Raw genomic sequence first — 22,916 nt, 5'->3', positions numbered from 1 at the left:
TTCATCCACTATCTATTATCTCGACTTGCGTAAAATTTCAAGGTATTTGCTTAATTTTTGGCAGTATCACGATCATTTGAAATTGGAAAGTGGTAAATGCAACGTTTGGTGACGTTACGGCGAACAGGAGATCACTTCAGTTTGATTTATATGTAGTAATGACGCCCTTAGAAACTTTAAATGACTAAAGAAGAAAAAAGATATAAAAATATCACTAGATCTTTAGTATACAAGTGAAATGGGAGTTTTCTAAGCGGAAGCTTTTTGATCGGGTCCCCGGGTAGAACAAAACATACATACAAACAGCTACTGGCAATAGCGAAAGACGCTGTCACTGTAGACCGTCGATATAAGATAGTTGCCTGAAAGTGAATGTACTGTCCATAACTTACTAATAAATCTTCAAAAGGTTGCATGTGTGTGCGAGATTGGTTCCTCGACTGTTTATGGAGGAATAGAGGGAAAGTCAAGTATGTGTATCAATGAAATCCCCGAATTTAAGTGGGGCTTATCCAACTTTTGTTTATCAAAGAGGAAGCATGACGCTGCTTTAGATACTTTGACGTTATCATCCGTGCGCCGTAAGGCGATACCACACAACATAAAGTCTCATATTTTGTTTATTTGAGCATATATCTATTTGAAATTTGTTAATACAATGATGAAAAATATACTAAAAAGTAGTGAAAATTTAAAACGTAGTGATAATTATTTTTCACTCTAGACAACTTGTCCACGATTTTATCGGACAACCCTTGTATATGTGCATTTGTACATATTGGTGTTACAAAGATCTTGACTGACTGGATGAGTGACGGCTGTTTTATGTCTGTATGTCTATTTAGTCAATAATATATTTATTGTCTTGTACATTGTTGGTAATTTATATATTTTTCATTTTTGTTATTGAAGAGAAAATAGACTTTCCGTTCTTAAATGGTAAATGTATTTATACGCTGTAAAAAAAAAGAACATACCAATGCTTATCCCAAAGATAAATAACTATTCAGTTATTTCAAATTTGAAAAAAGAAATAGAAATACTATTTTGACATGTCCGTGTACATATGGTTCCACAATCAACAAAAAATATTTTCAAAATAATCTATTAACTAATTAGTACTTCATTTTAATTAATAGAGCCCGTAAATAAACTCAATGAATTTTCTTATTATGACATGTTTTTATATGTAAAAAGTGCACTATGGTCATTTAAAAAAAGTAAAATAAATATTACCTTTTTGTCAGCCAAGATCTATTGGTCGTTGAACAGTGTTTAATTTTTACTTATATATAAATATTGCAATGGAGATCGAAAACACCTGTCAAACAATATTTTCAAAAAGTAAATATAAATATTTACTTAACAGTGTAATAAGCGATAACTTTATTTGAATTCGATAATACGACGTGCGTGTAATATTTCATAGTCAAATTACGGTAGTATTCACACTTGAATATACCTGTGTCACATAACAAGCAATATCGCATAGATGCACAGAAGCATGCCCAGTTTATCAATTCAACACACCTTTCAAAGAAATACAACAGCTGAAAATAACTACAGCATGCATACACAATATATTACCAATTTTTAGCATTTTGCGATCACCTAGTTATTACCAATGTATATATGTACATGTTCAAACATAAAACAGACAAGTGTGAATCTTGTCAAAATACAGCAAGCCTACTCTGAAACGTGTTCAGAATGTTTAATACCTTGCGGGCAAGATCTAAAAAATTATGTTTATGTTTTAAAATTATCGAAGAAAGCTTATTCTTTACCTTAATAAATTCTAAATGCATAGTTTCCGTTCAAAAAGAAAATGAAAAAAAAAAAAACAGCTTTATCATCAAATTTGAAAAAGACTGACAAAGAAACTGGTTAAACTCTCCTTCGTCAATTTTCGGTATTTACATACATAATTTACAAATTGAGATACCCTAACAAAAATACTATAGTTAACTATAGTGATAACTTTGACACTTTGATTTACTATAGTGATAACTTGACACTATGATTTACTATAGTGATAACTTTGACACTATGATTTACTATAGTGATAACTTTGACACTTTGATTTACTATAGTGATAACTTTGACACTTTGATTTACTATAGTGATAACTTGACACTATGATTTACTATAGTGATAACTTTGACACTATGATTTACTATAGTGATAACTTTGACACTTTGATTTACTATAGTGATAACTTTGACACTTTGATTTACTATAGTGATAACTTTGACACTTTGATTTACTATAGTGATAACTTTGACACTATGATTTACTATAGTGATAACTTTGACACTATGATTTACTATAGTGATAACTTTGACACTTTGATTTACTATAGTGATAACTTTGACACTTTGATTTACTATAGTGATAACTTTGACACTTTGATTTACTATAGTGATAACTTTGACACTTTGATTTACTATAGTGATAACTTTGACACTTTGATTTACTATAGTGATAACTTTGACACTATGAAAACTTTGATTTACTATAGTGATAACTTTGACACTTTGATTTACTAAAGTGATAACTTTGACACTTTGATTTACTATAGTGATCGCTATGAAAACTTTGATTTACTATAGTGATCACTATGAAAACTTTGATTTACATTAGTGAAAACTGATTTACTATATAGTGATCACTATGACACTATAGTGTTCACTTTGAAAACTTTGATTTACTATAGTGATCACTTTGACACTATAGTGATCACTTTGAAAACTTTGATTAACTATAGTGATCACTTTGACACTTTGATTTACTATAGTTAACTATAGTAAACTTTATTTAACTATAGTATTTTTTGTTAGGGTAAAAACTAAGATCTAATTAAAATAGTACGCAGTTGTTCACTGGGACTGAGGGCAACAGTTGATCTGTCAGACCAGTGTTTTCACAAGTTTGCACACCGATCCGACAGATCAACTGTGTCCCTAGACTCCTGTCAACAAATGTATTGCTTTACCCATATAGTAAACAATCAAATGAGTGCGGTATAAAGTAATAAGTCAGGAAATTGAATAAAAAAATTGTAAGAAATCAAATTTTGTTAAATGTATTTAAAGCTGCGGTTCATAACGTTAAGACTATAAATTGAAACCTAGTAAAACACATGTACTCCAAATTGAATTATTACAGCCTTAACAGAATTAGACTTTACAAAGTGGCATATCATACATGTACGTATTATGATAATCATATAAATTTGAATAAAATATTTCATTTTCAATTTTCTTATATATTTTAAAATGAATAAATCTTATACTAGGTTAATTGATTAAAATCAAGTACAGGAATCTTCAGTTGAGAATAAACATGAATAAATCAAACTCGATGAAATAGTTCAACAATAAAACTTTGATAGAAAATAAATAAATCTATTTAAAAATTGATAAGAATAGATTTACAATATATTTTTTACGTTTATCAAATAGTTTAACAATAAAACTTTGATAGAAAATAAATAAATCTATTTAAAAAATGTGAGAATAGATTTACAATATTTTTTTTAAGTTTATCAAATAGTTTAATCTAAAAACATATAAACTTAATGATCACATATTTCTCAAAATGCACTTATCCCTATATTGAAAAGATAAATTTACATAAAGCTTAATGAAAATTTTCAGCAACAAGTTCAACAGCAACCAAAAAAAAAATGAATTATACAACTGATTTTGAAAAAAAAAAACAAGATTGCCTGTATTCTAATATTTAGTAACAACACATTTTCACAGACATATTTTTTTATAACAGTTTTAAATGAATTTGCATGTGACGTAAATAAATCACTGATGAGTGGATAGTGGTTTCGCAGTCATGGAAAGAGAGATATGCAGTGTTTACATAAGAAATGCTGATACCTCTTTCTTTCAATTAAACTTCCAAAGACTGAATCATCAAGATCGGATGGCAGTTAATTCTCTGTCTTCAACTTCTTGAAGAGATGCAGTGGAGGCTGGATTAGGCATTTTGTTGTTCTCTATTGGTCTTGGGAGTCGCTGTTGAATTGATGTGGCCTTGAATATAGATAATTTGAAAGCCACAGCAAGAGATTTGTTTTTCTCATGTAAAATATTTTGAATGAATTCTGTTTCATTTGAATACAAAAATAGGTCTTCTTTCAACAGGGTGTAATAGGTACCCAAGGGAATTCCAACAGAGTGTTGGAAGACCTGGTCTCCAAAATCTACATAGATATTGTCAATCAGAAACTCAAGCATCTTTTTAGTATCTACTTCAGGGTAGTTGTGTGTAGAATCAGAATATTTTTATAACAAAATAATTTTGCAAATGACCAATGACAAGGTAAGTAAATTTACGAGTTCCATTTTTATTGAAAAAGCAACTGTCAGTGATGTCAAAAAGCCTGGTATTTAATTTATCGTGGGGAATGGTTGTATACAGAGTTGAAAAGTCGTAAACTTTTATGTTATTGATTTTGGTAAAAATTTGTGATTTCAAATTTTACAAAAGTACCTTATAATATTTAAGTATCCACATCTGATTTACACCATCTCTCGAATATATTGTTGCACAGTACTCCTGAAGTTTCTCCTTCACTGTTGTTAATATTTTAGTGAGAAGTAAAGAAAGAGGCTTGGTAGAACATTTACTGGAACCCGCTATGTATCTTTGTTTGTATGGATTTTCATGAAGTTTCGGAATCCAATACAAACATGGTAATTTAAATTCATTGTGGTTGTTGGGAATATTAAAAATATTCAAAACTAATACATGATTTTGAAGAATTTTTTCTCCTTCAAAAGGGACCCGTGGGTATAAATTGGATTGCCACTTGTAGAATTAAATCCTAGTCCTTCTAAAATACAATTAAAGTAATGAGCTTTACAAACAAAGACAATGTTATTACCTGCTTTATTAGGTGGGATCTGTACATACTTATCGTGTAGTCTTTCTAATTTCTGAATTACTGAACACAGAAAGATGCGATAGGTTGGGATAGGAAATACAATTCAAATCTTTTTATTTATCAGGCATTACGTTAGAATATTATTGTCACCTTTCTTAAGTACTTGACAAATACTTGACAAAATGAAGTGGATGACCAAGTAGTTTTTTTTTCTATAGAACACCATATTTGCATTTGAAAAGTATTAGAATATTGCACTACATAGGCTTTTTATCGTTCTACAATATCTAGAATATGTTTGATTAATTATCACCTTTAAAGAAATGGTTATGAAGCATATTTCTTAGAAGAACAAGTAATTAATTCATTTCTTTAGCTTTCCATTTACCTGTATATTAATTAGATAGAAGTTCTTCCTCATTGTTTCTTGATATCTACTTGACCCAATGAATAACTAAACCATATTCTTACATTTCCTTGACCAAATGTTCATGTTTCCACCAAACTTTTCTGGCTCTGCTTTCACATTAGTCATTGGAGCCATGTCTTAACCAAACACAAATCTTATTTTTTGGGTATTCTCAATATTTAATAAATTAAATCAATATTTTATTATGTAAAGTCATATACATATTTGATTGAACTTCGGGCATCATGCCTAGAAGATTCTCAATTCATTAACTCCTGTAAAAAATTCACCCCTTTCCAATGTCACATTTTTTTCTCCACAACTGCCTTCATTTTGAATAATTGCATCAATTAATTTGGTCATTAATTTTACATTTTGAAATCCTGCTTTTCTTTCGAAGACTTGACAACAAGCACCCATTAAAAGGTATATACTCATACAGATATGCATGTGTGCATTAGACAAAACATAATCAGAAATAAGTTATAAGGACAATAGGTAAGGTAAAGTTAATAGACATTTTTTCCCCTTTTATGCATTTAGTTTTAAAATAGATATGGAAGTATAGCTTAGGAGGAAAGCAACAATTTGGATGGATAAAGAAACTTCCTCATCAATACGTCTTTGTGTTTTAGCGATAATAAAGCCTGTACAAACTTTCAAAAAATATGTTGTGTGAGTTTTTGTATGCTTGGTCCTTTATCTTTAAATTCAAACTGGCTGGTCGATTATGAAAGTATGAAGAAATTAAATAGCACTCAGACTGAAGATCGATAACATCGTGATATATTGTCAATTGACTTTTTACAGTAACAGCTGTTCTTAATAAAAGGCACTGTGAATTAAAGACCCTATACACTGAAGAAAAATGTTCTTTAGACTTGAGAAAATTATAGAGAATGAAAAAGTAAATAACAAAATCATGTGGTTCATTTTCAACAGAAGTTGCGTACCTTTTTTTTTTTTTAACCAAGAACGATCTTTATAGACAATGAAGTACTGACGAAGAAAAATCGCATTATTATGCTTACTCAAATGGGAAAATTGCATTCAATTAAAAGTTTTAAATTCATCTATCACAGTCTAATATAAGGTTAAGAATACTTGCATTACTTACAAATTATGTAGTTGCCAGTGTGGTGACTGGCTAGAGCGTTTGCATTAGAGTCGCGGAGTACGTAGTTAATCCTTACGTCGCGGGTTCGAATCCCACTGTGGGACGTAGAGATCGGTCCTTTGGATGAGACAGTATAAACCGAGGTCCTGTGTCGCAGTAGGTGTTTGGACGAAAAAGATTCATCACTGCTCAATGACTCTGTGTCGAGTGTAGGTCTACATTTGCAGCTCTCCACCGGCAAGTGGTGGCGTCTTAATATGAGTGAAAAATTCTCGAAAGAGAGCTTCAACAAAAACCAAACAAACAAACTATGTAATACAGTGCAGATTACAAAAGATTCTATTCTATATCAAATGGTGGATCAATCTAGATATATAAAAGTATCCTGAAATTAATGTACAGTGTATAGAGTGTCCTTAAATAAACAAATAAGTAACGTATGTCCTTTTTCTCTAAATGCAAAATAGTTTGGCAATAGTTGCTAGAGTAAAAAGAGATTAAATAGCTTCCAGACTGGACATCGATAACATTGTGATAGGTTCTTAACTGACTTTTTGTTGCTGTTCAGAATTACAGGCACAGTAAAATTATATAAACGAATATTTTATTGATATATTTAAGGAGGACATAAAGCATAACAATGATATATTAGTGATTCAGGTAATGTCTTCCTCTAATTATAAAAATGTTACAGAACCTGACGTCAGTTATGTCGTGCTTTGAATGTATATGTATAATTCTAAAGCATCAGTAAATTCAAATACATCTTGGCAAGCCTTTTGACTGACCTGAATTTCTTTAACTTAGGATTAAAACTGTTACAGAGAGAGAGAGAGAGAGAGAGAGAGAGAGAGAGAGAGAGAATCAAAAAGTAGATATATTTATAATTCTCGTGGAAAAGAAATGTATGAAAAATACTTTTTTTTATTTTCTTATCCTTGTAGTTATGTTGCGTTTTGTATACATTACTCATGTATGTCGGTATACATGGTTATCTTGTTTTGAGTGAATTCAAAGCGATGCTCAATATATATGATTCAGATTAGAACTTCCTGTATTTTGAAGTTTGTTTCAATTCCTGCTGAATCTTATACATATACATAATATACAAATTTCAGTTGAACTCATTTAAAAATAAACATCAATGTTAAGAAGTTCACTGGGAAATGAACTTGGTCACGTGATCAAATCCTGTGAAGTCCCAGGGTAGTTCCTTCAAAATTGTTTGAAATATTTTTGTAAACCTGTAAATAAAGGTACATTGATGTATTCAGCAAAGCAAATACGTTTTTGTTCTATTTCAAAGTGAATTGTATGATTCTTTAAAAAAAGTGTTAAGATGTGAGTAATACACCTTTAGAACCCGAATAAACCAAGGAAACAACAAACTGAAATTCTTACAAAATTTAAAAAACAAAACTAAATTTTTACAATAAAATAAAAATAATTAAAATGAAATGTCTAACTGCAGACCGTCCTGGGAAGTGTCCTGGAAAGTGTGATTAACTGATCACAGCACCTATGTTTAACATTTTCAGAATTTGGGTGTTGAATTTTCCTCACACGTATTTTTTCATAAATGAAATTGAATATAAATTCACAAATAACACATAAATCACTGTTTCTTAAACTTTCACAATGCTGTTTGGATTATCTTTGGATTTAATCAATATAATTTTCAAAGTGTTGAATTCTTTTTAACACATAACTTTTAAATGCTGGTCACGAGTTGTCCGTCAGGGCTGCATCTGACTCTCTCTCTTTCACATGTGCTGTTGTAGCTGCATAACCAAGACTCTCCCCCTCGCCCTGGACTGGCTATTGTATCAATGAAATTTAAATACCCCGCCCAAGACCTGTGTCATTTTAGAAACGGGACGAAAGCCCAAGGAAATAGGACCCTGGGGAAAAAATAGTAAAAAAAAACAACCATACTAAGTGTGTAGATTCAAACTATATAAACGTATTTTACAAATTACATTTTCATTCCCGTAAATACCTGATGTACTTTTGAGCACCCGCCCCGGCTACTTCAGAACAAGCCAAACAGGTCTAATCTTGGCTGTGACGTCCCGGGTACTACTCGAACACGAGCTCATGCAGGTAGATAAAATTGCTAATCGAGGGGCTCCTCACAGGATGATGATCAATATATGTTATTATACGATAGGGGTATCTTATGGGATAAATTTAGTTTGTTTCAAAAAGATTTACAATAAGTCTTTGCCTCTGTTGGCTCTGCACGCCGCCCTCTCAGTAGATAACATGTCATAAAAGTTAGAAAAGCTCTTATATTCAGATTTAATGAAAGTCGTAGTGAAAAGTAAAGATTAGTCTGAATAATGTTCATATCAAAGCCACGTATAATTTCGAAAGTTCTGATTTTTTTCGGTGAGAATCGTCTGATCCAGCGGTCAAAAGAATTTTGGGTGAAAAGGTAAAAGCAGTTTTCGTTGATTAAAAAATACTATAATCATTCAGGAAATAAAGCGGATATTCAATGGCTATCTGTTTCATTAAAAAAACTCTATATTTTTTAGTTTTTTTTCTCTCATCGTAGTCGAGATGGAAGGGATATAAATAATAATAAAATAATAATATAATAATATATAGCGCCTTATCTTATGTGAACTCTAAAGGGCTTTACATAGATATAACAATCTACATAAAAAACGGAAGAGTAAAACAATCTTATATCACCTATAAAATAGTAAGGCATTCTGAAAATACAGTCACGTTGATATTAAAACAAGCCATACGTATATACACTTTCCACTTCAAGTAAAGGCTTTTTTAAAAAGATGAGTCTTAAGTTCCCTTTTAAAAACTTCCAATTTGTGAACTTGTCGAAGTTCTACTGGCAGCTGATTCCAAAGTGTTGGAGCAACTCTATCGAATCTACGATCACCGTATGTTTTTGATCGGACTCGAGGCACAACCAACTTGTTTGACGAAACCGAGCGAAGTGACCTGGCGGGTCTGTATTCGCAAACTAGCTCAGAAAGATAATTCGGTGCCAAACCATGAAGTGCTTTGAAAACATAGACACATAGTTTGTATTGCACTCTATATTTGACAGGAAGCCAATGTAGCTGAACAAGTATGGGCTAAATATGTTCACGCTTGCCTGTCCTAGTAATAAGTCTAGCACCCGTGTTCTGAACCCTCTGCAATTTGCATATATATGTGCTATTTATGTTGAATAAGAGCGCATTACCATAGTCCAATCGTGACGTCACCAGAGAGTGGACAAGTGTTTTACATGCCCCATCCGTAAGAAAATGTCTAATGCGTCCTATTTTGCTAATCTGCGAGTAGCATGTCCTTGAAACAGCATTACATTGCTTTTCAAAAGATAGGATTCGATCGAAAAATGCACCAAGATTTCTGACATTCGGAACACTGTGAATGATTTTTTCTCCAAACGATAAGCTGAATTCGGTCATGGTTTTGATTCGACTCTTAGGGGCAAATACAATAAGATCAGTTTTATCCTCGTTTAATTTCAGCATGTTACCAGACATCCATGACTTGATTTCATTCAGACAGCATACTAACCGAGAAGACACATTCAGCCAGGTCTCAGTTGGTTCTACTACTAGATAAACTTGCGTATCATCGGCGTATACGTGGTACCTCATACCATGACGCAAGCAAATCTCGGTAAGCGGACGGGAAAAAATACAGTATATTTTAGGGCCAACACTGAGCCTTGAGGTACACCGATATTTAAAGGTAATGGATCGGAAATTTCGGAACCAACTGATATGCGTTGCGTTCTTTGACTCATGTATGACTTGATCAACAAAAGAGCGTTCTCTGTTATACCAAAAGTGTGTGCAAGCCGTTTGTACAAGATGCCATGGTCAATGACGTCGAAGGCTGCAGAAAGATCCAACATAACTAGAACTGCACAACTGTTGTTGTCCAGCGCAGCAGCAATGTCGTGATGAACACGAAGTAGGGCTGTCTCAGTGGAATGGTATTTCCTGTAAGCGGACTGAAGGTCATCGTTAAGACGGTTTTGTTCTAGATGACGATCAATTCGAATGGCGAAGACCTTTTCCAAAACTTTTGATATGAAGGGCAAGTTCGAGACAGGTCGATAATTTTTGAAACATTCTTTATCCAAACCTTGTTTTTTAAGCAATGGTTTCACAACTGCCTCCTTGAAACTCGATGGAACAGAACACTCAGATATCGATTTGTTGATGATATCTGTGATATGAGGCACTAATACTGAACTTTCACATTCTTTGAGTAAATTGGTTGGTAACGGATCTAAACAGCACGTTTTTGGTGCAGAGTTTGACAAAATTTTCAAAACTTCCTCACAAGTTGTAGGATCAAAATTGACCAACTCTTCGCCCTCAAATGGTTTATCAAAAGCCATGTAATTAGTGTCGCCTCTGCTTTCACTGACCAACTCATCTCGAATGTTGTTTATCTTGTTACTGAAAAATGATCCAAACTTGTTCGCTAATTCCAAATCAGATGTACAGTCGGGAAGAATAGGAGCATTTGATTCTCCAAGTAGTGAATTCGTAATTTTGAAAATTGTTCCTTGATCTTTACCGCAAGAATTAATTTTGGACAGATAGTAGTCTCGCTTGCTTTCAACGAGTAGCTTCGTGTTCGATGAACACTTTTCTTTGTAAATCAAATGATGCACAGTCAGTTTAGTGCGCCTCCAAACCCTTTCACTTTTCTTTTCTCACGTTTTGCTTTGCGCAGTTCAGATGAGTACCACTTTGTGTTCGGTCTTAACGTAATTTCTTTACTTAAGAGAGGTGCGTGTTTGTCGACAACATCGCGCACAATGGAATCGTAATTCGTAACATGGTCGTCAAGCGAAATGTCATCTAATTTCAGAAAACTAAGGGTGTCATCGAGGTCGGAACTCAGGTCCTTTATATTAACTTCACGAAATTGCCTAGAACTCACTAATTTCTCTGGTTTTTCCGGTTTCGAAACATTCAAAACAGTACATATACCCTTGTGATCACCGGACACATTCCCTCTCAGATCACATAATAAGGAATCTTTTACCTCCGGTTTAGAAAACAGGAGGTTGTTCGACTCTCTGGTAATGACCAGGTCAAGTATATGCCCCCTTTTGTGGGTTGGTTCATCAACATGCTGTTTTAAACCAAACTCATCAAGAGAGTTAAGGAAGTTCTGCGTATCCGCATTTTTGACGTTATCCACATGGATGTTGAAATTGCCTGTGATAAGAAGTTCTTCTGATGTAACGACTAATGATGCTAAGTACTGAGAGAATTCCCCAATAAAACAGGACAGACTGGCTGAAGGAGGTCTATACACGACAGACGTTCGAAACTTATAATCCTGTGAATACACGATGCATCCGATATGTTCAAACTGAACAATGTCCCAGGGTTCTTTTCTTCAACTATTTTTAAATTTTGTCTTGCTATGATAGCTACACCCCCTCCCTTACGGTCAATTCTGGGTTTATGATAAGTTTTGTAGCCTACAGGGGTTAATTCATTTAAAACTATTTGATCCGTATCAGTTCCAAGCCAAGTCTCCGTGATGGCCAATATATCAATATCATTCGAGACGATGAAGTCTGAAATTGAAACGGTCTTATTTTTCACAGATCTGCAATTTATAGTAAATAAACGTAGAGACTTTTTGACTCTTTGTGATATCGACAATGAAATTTTCGTCAGATTGTCTTTACTAATGCCAAGTGACGAATCAATTCTCTTTGCCCGATTTTGAATTAATGTTTGGATAGGGAAAGCTTCACATACTGTATTGGGAACTTCCTTTGGTACGGTTGATAAGGGATTGTTGAGTATATCACCCAAGATGTACACCAAATTATCTCCATTAACCCCAAGTTGATTCCCCCTCGTATTTCATATATAAATAACTTTCGAAGCTACATGTTTTTCCACAGTGACTGTGCTGTCTCGCTTAGGTCAGACTTGTGGAGAAGTTTTATGCATCGTAGCAGGTTTGTAACTACTGGAGTGCTATATATATATTTCGAGGAGTATCATTCTTATGTTTATACCGCCCTAGAAGCCTTATTTAATGCGATTTTCAAGAACTGCGTCAGATCGCCTCAGTCCTACACAACGTTTAGGCTAACTTGCTACAAGAACAAAATCATTCAAAATCAACAAAGGTTTGTTGTGTTTCGTGTAATACGGAATTATACATAATTGCACCTCAATAAATTCATAGAAAATATTTGCAAATGTAAATATTTTAAAATACATTAAGGTGCAGGACTTTTTTTTTACAAAAAAAAAATTATATACAAATGAATTTAATCATGGAAGCTGTGTATAAGTTTCAAATCAAATATAAACATTCCATTATCAGTTTAGTTGCAGTAGTAATAATAATAATAATAATAAATAATCGATAGTTCCGCATATGTAATCAAATGTGTTGAAAAATACATTGATGTCAATTTACTAGTAACAATAACAACAGTTGAATATTCTGTGTATTTGTAAAATGCTTTCAAAATATCTATATACACAATTGTTCAATGTTCTAAAGTGAATAGATGTGACTCCAATGACCACCTCACTTTCTGTATTATATTTGTGTATATGACTATCTTCATTAAAAACTTTCACTTACAGCTGTATACTTTATTAAAAAAGAATGACTAAGTTAGTGTAAACACTTTTCTTCCTTGAAACCCTCTATTCAAATTACAATCATACATAAAAATAAAAACATACAAATCTTCAATATCAATATTAATATTTCATACATTTACATGTACTACTATTTATACAATCCATTCACAGGTTTACAAATTTCAACATTTTAATTGATCTTTGGTCTGAATTTTCTTATTTTGAATTTAAAATTTTAAAGCGTTGGAGACATTCTTATCATTACTATCCCGATAATTTAAAGAGAGCGAGAAGTGAAACTGATGGTAAAGATAAAGATAAGTAAATCAAAATAAAAGAAGAGTGAAACACATACATTGAATAACACTGTCAGTAAGAAAAATTAATGTCAAACTGTAGGTAATAACAAAAGTTTTCTTCTCATTTTGAAGTGTGGGAATAATTCTGTTTTATATGGATATATTTACATTCCATATGGATTTTCCTTATAAACGTGGTGGAAAGGTACTATAAACATGGTGTAAAGGTACTGCATTCATAGCATCATTACACCGACAGGTAGGTCCTGTCTTCAATTAATTGTGTCTTACCCAGAGGACAATAGGAATGTCATTAAATTGTAAATTGAACCATTAGTTTATTATTTTTTGAAGGATGTAGTCTCATAACGGCAACGTGCGCAGGTAAATTTTTGATACGCGCTAACACGCATTTTAAAATTTTGTTTGCACATTGTTGCATTTTTGATACTTCAAATTTAAAAACAAAAATCCATGCTTAAAGAATGCATGCCAGCTATTTAAGGACTACATGTACTACATGTACATGTATAAGTACCCAGCAATACAGACATAGTCCCAGAGGCAGCATGAAAGGGTTCAGGCTTACATTATGCTTTAAATGCAATTGTCGTAACGATTTTTTTAATTAAAAATTATCGTGGAAACTATAGATATTGAAGCATTCTTTCCGAAAGATTAAATTATAGTCTCAGTTGTAAATTTTATATTGATAATAAAATAATGTATATTTGTGGCGTTGGGGGGGGGGGATGCAAATTTAAGAACCGTTTATCCTCAACTAGTTTCAACCGCTTTAACAGACTAATCGAGTTAAAATAATGCGCTTCAATTTCTATGACTGTTATTGCTTTATATTTTTGATAATTATCACTAGTTACTGTTTTTCTTAAATAGATATTTTTAACTAGAAAAAATTTACTAATTATATATGTTCAAAAGTCACTTCAATCTAACACAATCTGGACAGATCAATAGGATAATAAACGCGTACAGTAAGGTACAGTCCCCCGGAATTTCAAAAGGTTTCTAAGTACGTGAAACGATTATACTTTTTATCTTGAAAAAAAAGTTGGAAAATGATTTTACACTTTTCTCTGTTGACGTCATTTAAATTTATCATTTTAATGTATAGTTAGTAGTAATGTATAAGTAGGTTTTAGAATGACGGTTAAATATATATAACTTCATCAACATAAAAAGATCTGCAGACTTTCCTATATTAAGAAATTTATCTTACAGAAAACGATATCCAATGCATAGCTGATCTGTTTGTCACTGAATCCTAACGACGTGTTAAGCTTTATAAATATTTTATAATTCTTAGCCTGTCGCATAACAATAGTTGATACAGGTATCCCCTTTCATACTTAAGGTGAAAAATCCCTCTGCTCTAAATTTCAACAATATTTCAATTAATTCCCGACACTGATTTTCATAACCAACAATAGCATTAGATTCTATGTGGTTTTTGGAGACCAGGTCTTCCAACAATCTGTTGGAATTTCCCATGGGTACCAATTGCGCCCCGTTGTTAGCAGAACTATTTTTGTATTCCTATGAATCAGAATTTATTCAAAATTTTATACATGAGAAGAACACTTGCTGTGGCCTTCAACTCGACATTTAGATATATTGATCGTATATAATCGGTTAGCAATAGTTATTTCCATTTATATGTCCACACGACATATCCGAGTGAGCTTGAAATAAAAGATACCACGGAGTCTGACACATCTGTTTCATATTTAGATATTTTACTGAAAAAAAAACGTTAATGGTAATCTAACATCAAAGCTTTATGATAAACGTGATGATTTTAACTTTTCAATCGTCAACTTCCTTACATATGCAGCAATATATATGTACCCTTATCATCTGCATATAGAGTGTATATCTCTCATTTGATTCGATGCGCAAGAGCATGCTCTACATATGAAAAATTTCCAAAACTAGGTAACAAGGTAAGATATTGGCGAACAAGTTGACGAAACAAAATCATCAACAGTATCGTTTAATGTCATCACTTCGTAAGTTCTACGGTTGATACAATGACCTTGTTAGCAAATACAATTTATGTCATATAATAGCTGACGTTTTCATAATAATTGTTAGGCCATTAGACACTGAATTGTCGACGGATTTTCTGTTACTTACCGATCATAACAAGAAGCACACGGTGGGTGTGACTGGTCGGCAGGGGATGCTTACTCTTTCATGACACCTGATCCCACCTCTGATGTTTTGATTGTCCGTGTTTGCTTTGCTCCCAAAATGTATTTTTTAATGGACCTTGAGATTGAATACTGTTTGTTATCTCCATATTTCATTCAAATGAAAAATGGCTCGATGTATGAAGCGTTGCTTACTTTATCAGAAATGAATAGTATGTCTAATCGTGACATGAAGAAAATTTATGAAAGTGAATAGAAAGATCAATTATTGTGTATCTCAGTTTAAAATTAGAAATATCAGGTATATATGAAAATATTTACAGTCATATATATTTAATTCATTTAAGAAAACATAATGAAGCTTGCTTTTTAAATCGGAATATCACTGTTTTCTGTGCTCGTAAAGTAAAAATGCATAAATCTAAAAGAGTTACCTTTTCATCTAGAGGAGTTATCCTTCTTCAAAATATTTTTAAGCGAAAAAAAATTAATTTATTATGAAAATTTGTGACATATTACAGCTTTGACTGAATTGGCTATATAATGGTCATTATTAAACTTTGGTAAGACAATTTTTTGGATTACTTGGAATAATTTCCTTGGAATGTTATCTTTCCTATCAGAGTGACATTTCACCTTAAGTAGATACAACCTGATACAAATACATATATATGAATTAATATTCACTTAAAACCATACAATTAGTAAACAATAACTTTGAAGGTGTATTTTCCATTGTTTATCTTCTTTATTATCTGATTATATTTACCTTTGTCTGTTCTGTGTCTGTGTATACTTGGCCATTTATCTAACTTACAAAAAAAAATTGATTTTAAGTAAGCCTTTAGACAGTCCAGTGTCTTTATGTATGCATGTATCTATCTTTCTAATTACAATTCCTTGTTCGATAGTCCTGCCTCTCTATATATCTATATACACAAACTATGTTGTTGTATGATTCAACCCAGAGAAGGTGGGTTTTATCATCATAACTCAGTCCCCATGGTGTGTCCGACCCTTGTTCTGTAGCTAAAAGACACAAGAATTGCCCGTCCTTGTCAATCATCTGCACTGTACCGGTGACCAAATCACCCACCAGGATGTGTGACAACGCGTCTGTACAGACTCCACGTGGCCATATATCAACTCCTGAAGGAGGTCCTGTATATGAAAAGCGATGTTGCCCTCCACGCTCTGTCACCACTACAGCACCACGACCAAAATCTAAAAAGTCAGACACAATAACATCTCCATTACGGTTCTCCGTTATGTATCTAGGGATAGTGTAAAGTTTCTGGCCTTTGTTGTTGAGTTGTATTGTCTTTATTTGTTGTCCAGTGTCACTATACCGTGTAACCTTGGCTGAATCCGTACTCCACATCCCCACTAGTAAGTCTCCATTTGAGGGTGAGAAGTAGACACTTTCTGGTCTCCATGATTCTGGTTTCTCTATTAGTGAGGTCTTGGTTTTGCTATCTTTCGATAGCTTCTTAATGTTATAATCCCTGTCTATATAAATAAGATCACCTGTTTTGTTCACTGTGTGTGCTCCATAACTATTCGGCCATATATCTCTCAGTCGATGTAGTGTGTCTCCTCCTATATTTGTTAAGATGAGGTTGCAATCTTCACTGATCCAGACAAGGTCTGATGTCAGAGGGGAAATGTGTCTTACTTCATGTACATCTGTCACTGTGACAGACCTGTGTAACACGGGTGAAGACATTAATTTAAGCAGACATTCATTTCTTACTTGTCTTTTTCCTGTCTCTATGACTTGGATTTCGATCAGTAACTTATTGACATCATCCAGCCTGATTTTTTCCTCGGTCAGCGAGATTTGGGCGTGTTGTGTAAGCTTGGGAGTTTTGTTTATCTCGTGTACTTTGTTTTTTGTTAAAAATAAAAGGAATTTAACAGGTCTGTTTGCGGACTTTTCAAATCCGTGTTCAAATTTCTCTATACTGACAAGGAGTCTGTTCATATTTCTCTTCTGTTTTGGTAATCTATGAGTCATATAATGTAAAACATCACATATCATAGTGTTTATAAGGTTCTTAAGTATCCGGGCTTTTGCTGACATCTCTGATTGAAAGTTGGAGAATTCTGTGTGACAGTCCTTTAGATTATCGTAGATTCCCGCTAGGAGAAAAGAGTTGTTATAAAGAGTCTCACTTCTGATGTGAATAAATTTTCTGTGTTGCTGACGCTTTGTTTTATATTCTGCTCTTATATCAACTGTTTGGTGTTTTCTGTGTTTTGAACATCGGAAACAGACAGGGAGTTCACACGATTGACAGTACAATTTATAGATTATGTTTGGATGTTTAACACAGGTCTCTCGTCTTGGAATGTATTTATATTTCTCACGGTAAATAACAACGTCATGGTTGAGGGTTTCTAAATCAGAAATATGTCTCTCTTTACACTGTTCACACAGATCATTTTCACACATCTTGCAATAAAATTCTGTGGTACCTAGACATTCAAAACAATGTCGGATTTTACAGTGGGTGCCGAATCCTAGCTTGTTCATTGTGAGGGAGGTCTAGATCCCTAGTAAGACAAGATTTTGAAATGGATAACTTTAAAAGAAATAAAAACACAAATTTAGGGTACATCTTAAATTACAATATATTGTTTGGTTCTTGTATCGATTTTCTGAAACATTATCTAAAGAATGTTTTTTTTTTTATTTTGTCGTTTTATCTTAAGTACAATACAGTAGTGAATTCTATGGTGTTCCGTTGAGGCCACTCGCACCTTCGCACTCTCGCATTTAGGGTGAAGATGCGAGAGTTCGAATTTGCGAAGGCGAAAGTGCGAAGTTGCGAAGGAGCGAAAGTGCGAAGATGCGACGGCGAAGCTCGAAGGTGCGAGGGCGAAAGTGCGAAGTTGCGACGGCGAAGGAGCGATACTAGTATCGCTCCTTCGCAACTTCGCCTTTTTCCCCTCGCACCTTCGCCTTCGCCTTTTTTTGTGGAGTCCTCTAATTTTATTTATAAAAATGACGTCTGCAGAAGAAGATGAACTGTTCCGTCTGCATGTTGCGAATATACTTCCAACAAGGATTTTGCATGATGAAATTCGAATGTTATTGTATTTAAACCACGGTATTGAATTAAGGTATGCTATTTAAGAAAAGTGACAGGTATCTTGAAGTGCACACACATATAGTTGGCATTACGTTTTAAAATAGAGTTACATAATCATGATAATGTTCAAGCTAGTTGTACACTGATTAACAGGTTAAAAGATATGTCAGATAACCCTGTAAAATATTAATAAATTTTTAATAATTAATTGATAGTAAGCACGACGGTCTAATTTTACTCTAACTTTTGGCACCGTTACAATAATCAAGCGCATGCGTACCAATAACATTCAAGAGCCCACTAAAATTAACTCATAACGATGAAGAGCTCCACAGAAGTAAAATGCGAAGGCGAAAGTGCAAAGTTGCGAAGGCGAAAGTGCGATGTTAGTATCGCTCCTCCGCCTTCGCACCCTCGCACCCTCGCATTCGCATCTTCGCGCTTCGCCGTCGCATCTTTGCACTTTCGCTCCTTCGCCTACGCAACTTCGCACTTTCGCCTTCGCAACTTCGCACTCTCGCATCTTCGCCCTAAAGGCGAGAGTTCGAAGATGCGAGTGGCCCCAACGAAACACCATAGAATTCACTTTAATCGAATATTAACAGACTAAAGCTACATAATATATATCATTCCAGCCACAACATGGTTATAGCCAGCAGTTTGAATATCAAGTTATGACGTTAACAGTAAACTTTCAAGAGAATGTTAAAAAAAGCATATGGTCTTGACAGCAATCTATGTATCAATACAAACTTGTTTCACATCCGAATCTATTTCTGGGGGAGAAATTTTTAACCTTCAATACGTATATGGCAAATTGCAAAAACAGAATAGTCAAACTTGTTTCGTATGGGCTCAGGAGTAAAATTAGATAGGATAATCTATTTTGATCAATTTAGCAAAAGTATGGTCTGGTTATTAAGTGAAGTAGGATGTTCCATGTCTGAAACTATGGAGATCGCTGCGCAAAATAAAAAGACACAATTTAAAACAAAATTCTATCTGTTCACTGAAGTCTGAAATTTGTTTGGATGATTGTTGATTACGAAAATTCGTACTGTCCACAAAGTCTTTTTCAAAGGTTTTATTCAACACTGACTGCCAAGTTGACCCAGAAACATAAGAACGTTTAAAAGAAGAAAGATAAAATTCACAATTTGAACACAACTTTGATGTGTGTTAATATCTTAACCTGTTAAAATTAAGTTGCCTCATGCCTCCTCGCATAGAGATGTTCATTCGAATTAAACATACGTTTTTGCGAATTAAATTTGACCGCGTTCGCGCAGAGAATTTCATTCACATACGTTTATTTCGAATTAATGTACGGGGCTTCAGATTGCTTTGCATAAACTCCGTGTGAACGCAAAGCAAAGCTAATTCGAATTAAATTTTGACGCATGAGTTATTACAAAATTAAGCCCCATTCGCATTATTTTACTTCGAATTAAATATTTAATGCGCATTCAGGTGAACATTAGCATTAAACTTAACTCTGTCATAAGCAGTAGTCCTAGAAAGCGATTTGAACGCAGTTGCAAAGTCTATCGAAAATGGCACGTTTTTGTCGACACTCGCTAAAGGTTCTGGAATTTTCTTTTTTAAATAAAATGTCAAGAATGTCAGGAATGAAGAGGAGGATACTGCAGGGATACATATACCAGTTTTTATTCGTTACTGGTTTTGATTGAAATAAATAATTAAAACTCTTGAGTGATTTTCTTGCAGCTATCCCCTATACGTATTTCCTTATTGACATCCATGTAGATCCTCCCTCACCGTATCGCCGTTTATGGACAACTTGTGAATCATGGCAAATAAATAAATCTTACCTTGTAATAGAACTCAGAAATTTTTATTCGACTCTGGTGCTAAACGCAATTATATATTTTTGATCGTCAAAGATATTGAAACATTGCTTGAAAATTCACAAAGAAACAAGTCAGATTGAAAAATTAATTAGCATATTATTAAGTCACCAGAGCCACTCAGGTGAATTATTGCTATTTCTACGTCTGACATCGTCCATATTTAAAAAAAAAAAAAAACTTTTTCAGCTTCTTCTCTTGTTCTTTTAAACCAGTTCAACTAATTTTGGTATACACCATCAATGGGTGATTAGGGTCCGAAAATTGTGAGTTTCATGGTCCCTGGAAAATGTGACCTGGGTGGTAGTGGAGTTAAAACCATCAAATTAGTGCTAACTTTAAAAATCTTCTTTATTCGTGGACATCAAGCAGTCAAACAATTGGCATTATTGAAGTAAGGCCTCTACCAAAATTGTGATATTCATGACCTCAGGATAAGGGGTTCTAGAGTAGGTTTGGAGCTTCATTGATCATATAGTAAAACATTCGAATTCTTCAAAAATCCTCTTCTTTCCCACTGTATAAAAAGCAAATTAACTAGGTGCATATTTATAAGCAAGGGTGAATCTTATTAAACTGTGACCCAATGGTCAGGGGTGGTGATGGTGGTAGTGGTGGTGGTGGGGACTCTATTGATTATATAGTGGAAATGTATTTTTTCCTTCAAAATCTTCTTTTCTACTGCTGGATATAAAGCAAAAAACTAAATGTTATATAGTCATATAATGGCGAAGGGTGTATCATCCAAAATTGTGAATTTTATGGTCTTTGGTCAGTGGCTCTGATGTTAAGGCAGGGCTTTATAGCATATATTGTGATAATGCGTTTAGTCTTTGAAAATCACATACTCTGCTCCTTGATGTTTAGTAGATATACTAAGTACAGGCTTATAATGAGTAAGGGTGCCTTTTAAAAAATTGTGAGTTTCATGATCCCTTGGTATGGGGTTCTGGTGTTAAGGTGTGAATGATTTTATCAATATACAAAATTAAGGCATTGGCATCTATAACCAATAAGGGAATAATTCTTTAAATGTAGGTACCATGTTCATTTAAAAAAACAGATGAATTGTCAGCCATATGTCCGGAGTTTCAGAAGTTGTGCTATTTAAAAACTTGACGAGAATCGAAGTTGTTGGAAATTTAAGAAAGAAAACAGATCCAAGATTTTTGGAATTTTTAATGTTGGTGAATTCAAAAAAATATTAATAATAGAAAAAATACATAAAATAAAACGTGATAAAATAAAAAAAAATATAAAGCTACAAAACACATATTTATCAATCCGCACTAAGAATTCAGGCGATGTGAATAAATTTCTGTAGCTCAGCAAATGTCTTTTGATATTGACGAAACACCTGCCAAATATATCATTAATATCTTAAGTCACAAAAAATATTATGCCTATAAATGGTGCTAAAATGTCAGGAGTTTTGTGATATTTTGACAATTTAATATTTCTTGAGGATCTATGAAATAAATTGTAATGTTTTAAGTTGGAAACAATAGTAAAGACTTTCCTGATAAAATTCAATGTATTAGCTTTAACTTTAGATTGTAGTAACTTGTGTTTGACCAAGGTATGGTCATGGCCGCTGTTGATAAAAATGCTATACTATGTCAGGAATGCAACAGAAAACAAAAAAACCAAAGGGTTTTAACATTCATCTGAGCATAATATAATGATCCATAGATTAAAACAAAATAAGTTGATGAATGCCATGTTTCCCAAAAGCAAGAGAAATAGAATAATCAGAAATCATCAATTTGAAAGTATTCATTTAGGACTCAAACACAGATGTAAAAGTTGATCTATTTTTTTGCCTGTACTTTCCCCCTTTTGTCACTACTCTAATGTGGACTAATCAAAACAATAGTTCTGAGGCACTTTTAGTTAACACATTTCATTATCCTTCACATTCGCCTCTTTTAGTCTTTGAAGATTATTTATCTTACAAAGATGTGGTATTTCTGTCCCAATTTCATTTATCTATTATTTAAAAGTTTAACTGACCATTATAAACTATGAAAGTAGTTTTGTTTTAAATATTATAAAATTCCTTGTATGACTGTTGTTCAAATGACCTTTTAAGTTACATTATTTACAGTGATTTATTATTATAGATGAAAAGCAAAGGGAATAACTTCTTTCAGTAGAAATTAACAAATTGACCAAAGGGTAAATATTTTCAAAATCTGGTTAAAACAACCTTGCTCATTCAACTTTACATACTCTTTTTGTCTCCTAGATGCCCAGGAGCAGAGAAGAAAATTTGCAAATTTTTGCATACCTGATGCACGTAGATAAATCCAAAGCTTTTTATACCTCTTCAGTTGGAAATAACAATGATCTGTGTATCTGCTTTTGACAACTGAATTCAAAACAAGTTTATATCTATTTAAACTGCAAATGGTTTAAATAA

General features: G+C 33.2%; 2 protein-coding genes across 2 annotated transcripts; both read right to left on the bottom strand.

Annotated features, from left to right (window-relative positions):
• Window positions 1-3,929: 3,929 nt before the first annotated feature.
• LOC133194455 (uncharacterized) lies at window positions 3,930-16,335 on the bottom strand. The gene is made up of 5 exons (XM_061330411.1): window positions 16,301-16,335; window positions 11,126-11,746; window positions 10,258-10,883; window positions 9,822-9,982; window positions 3,930-4,049 (listed from the first exon to the last, which is right to left on the bottom strand). The coding sequence occupies exons 1-5, from the start codon at window positions 16,333-16,335 to the stop codon at window positions 3,930-3,932; spliced, it is 1,563 nt and encodes a 520-aa protein (XP_061186395.1).
• Window positions 16,336-16,417: 82 nt separating this feature from the next.
• On the bottom strand, window positions 16,418-18,067 carry LOC133194454 (uncharacterized). Its single transcript, XM_061330409.1, has one exon. The coding sequence runs from the start codon at window positions 18,065-18,067 to the stop codon at window positions 16,418-16,420; it is 1,650 nt and encodes a 549-aa protein (XP_061186393.1).
• Between the last annotated feature and the right edge of the window lie 4,849 nt (window positions 18,068-22,916).

This window comes from Saccostrea echinata, unplaced genomic scaffold (assembly GCF_033153115.1).
Source record: "Saccostrea echinata isolate AGI-Se365-2 ecotype Australia unplaced genomic scaffold, CSIRO_AGI_Sech_v1 ptg000029l, whole genome shotgun sequence".
Classification (NCBI taxonomy): domain Eukaryota; kingdom Metazoa; phylum Mollusca; class Bivalvia; order Ostreida; family Ostreidae; genus Saccostrea; species Saccostrea echinata.
The sequence above is the reverse complement of the archived record's forward strand: the minus strand, read 5'-3'. Positions and strand labels throughout refer to the sequence as shown.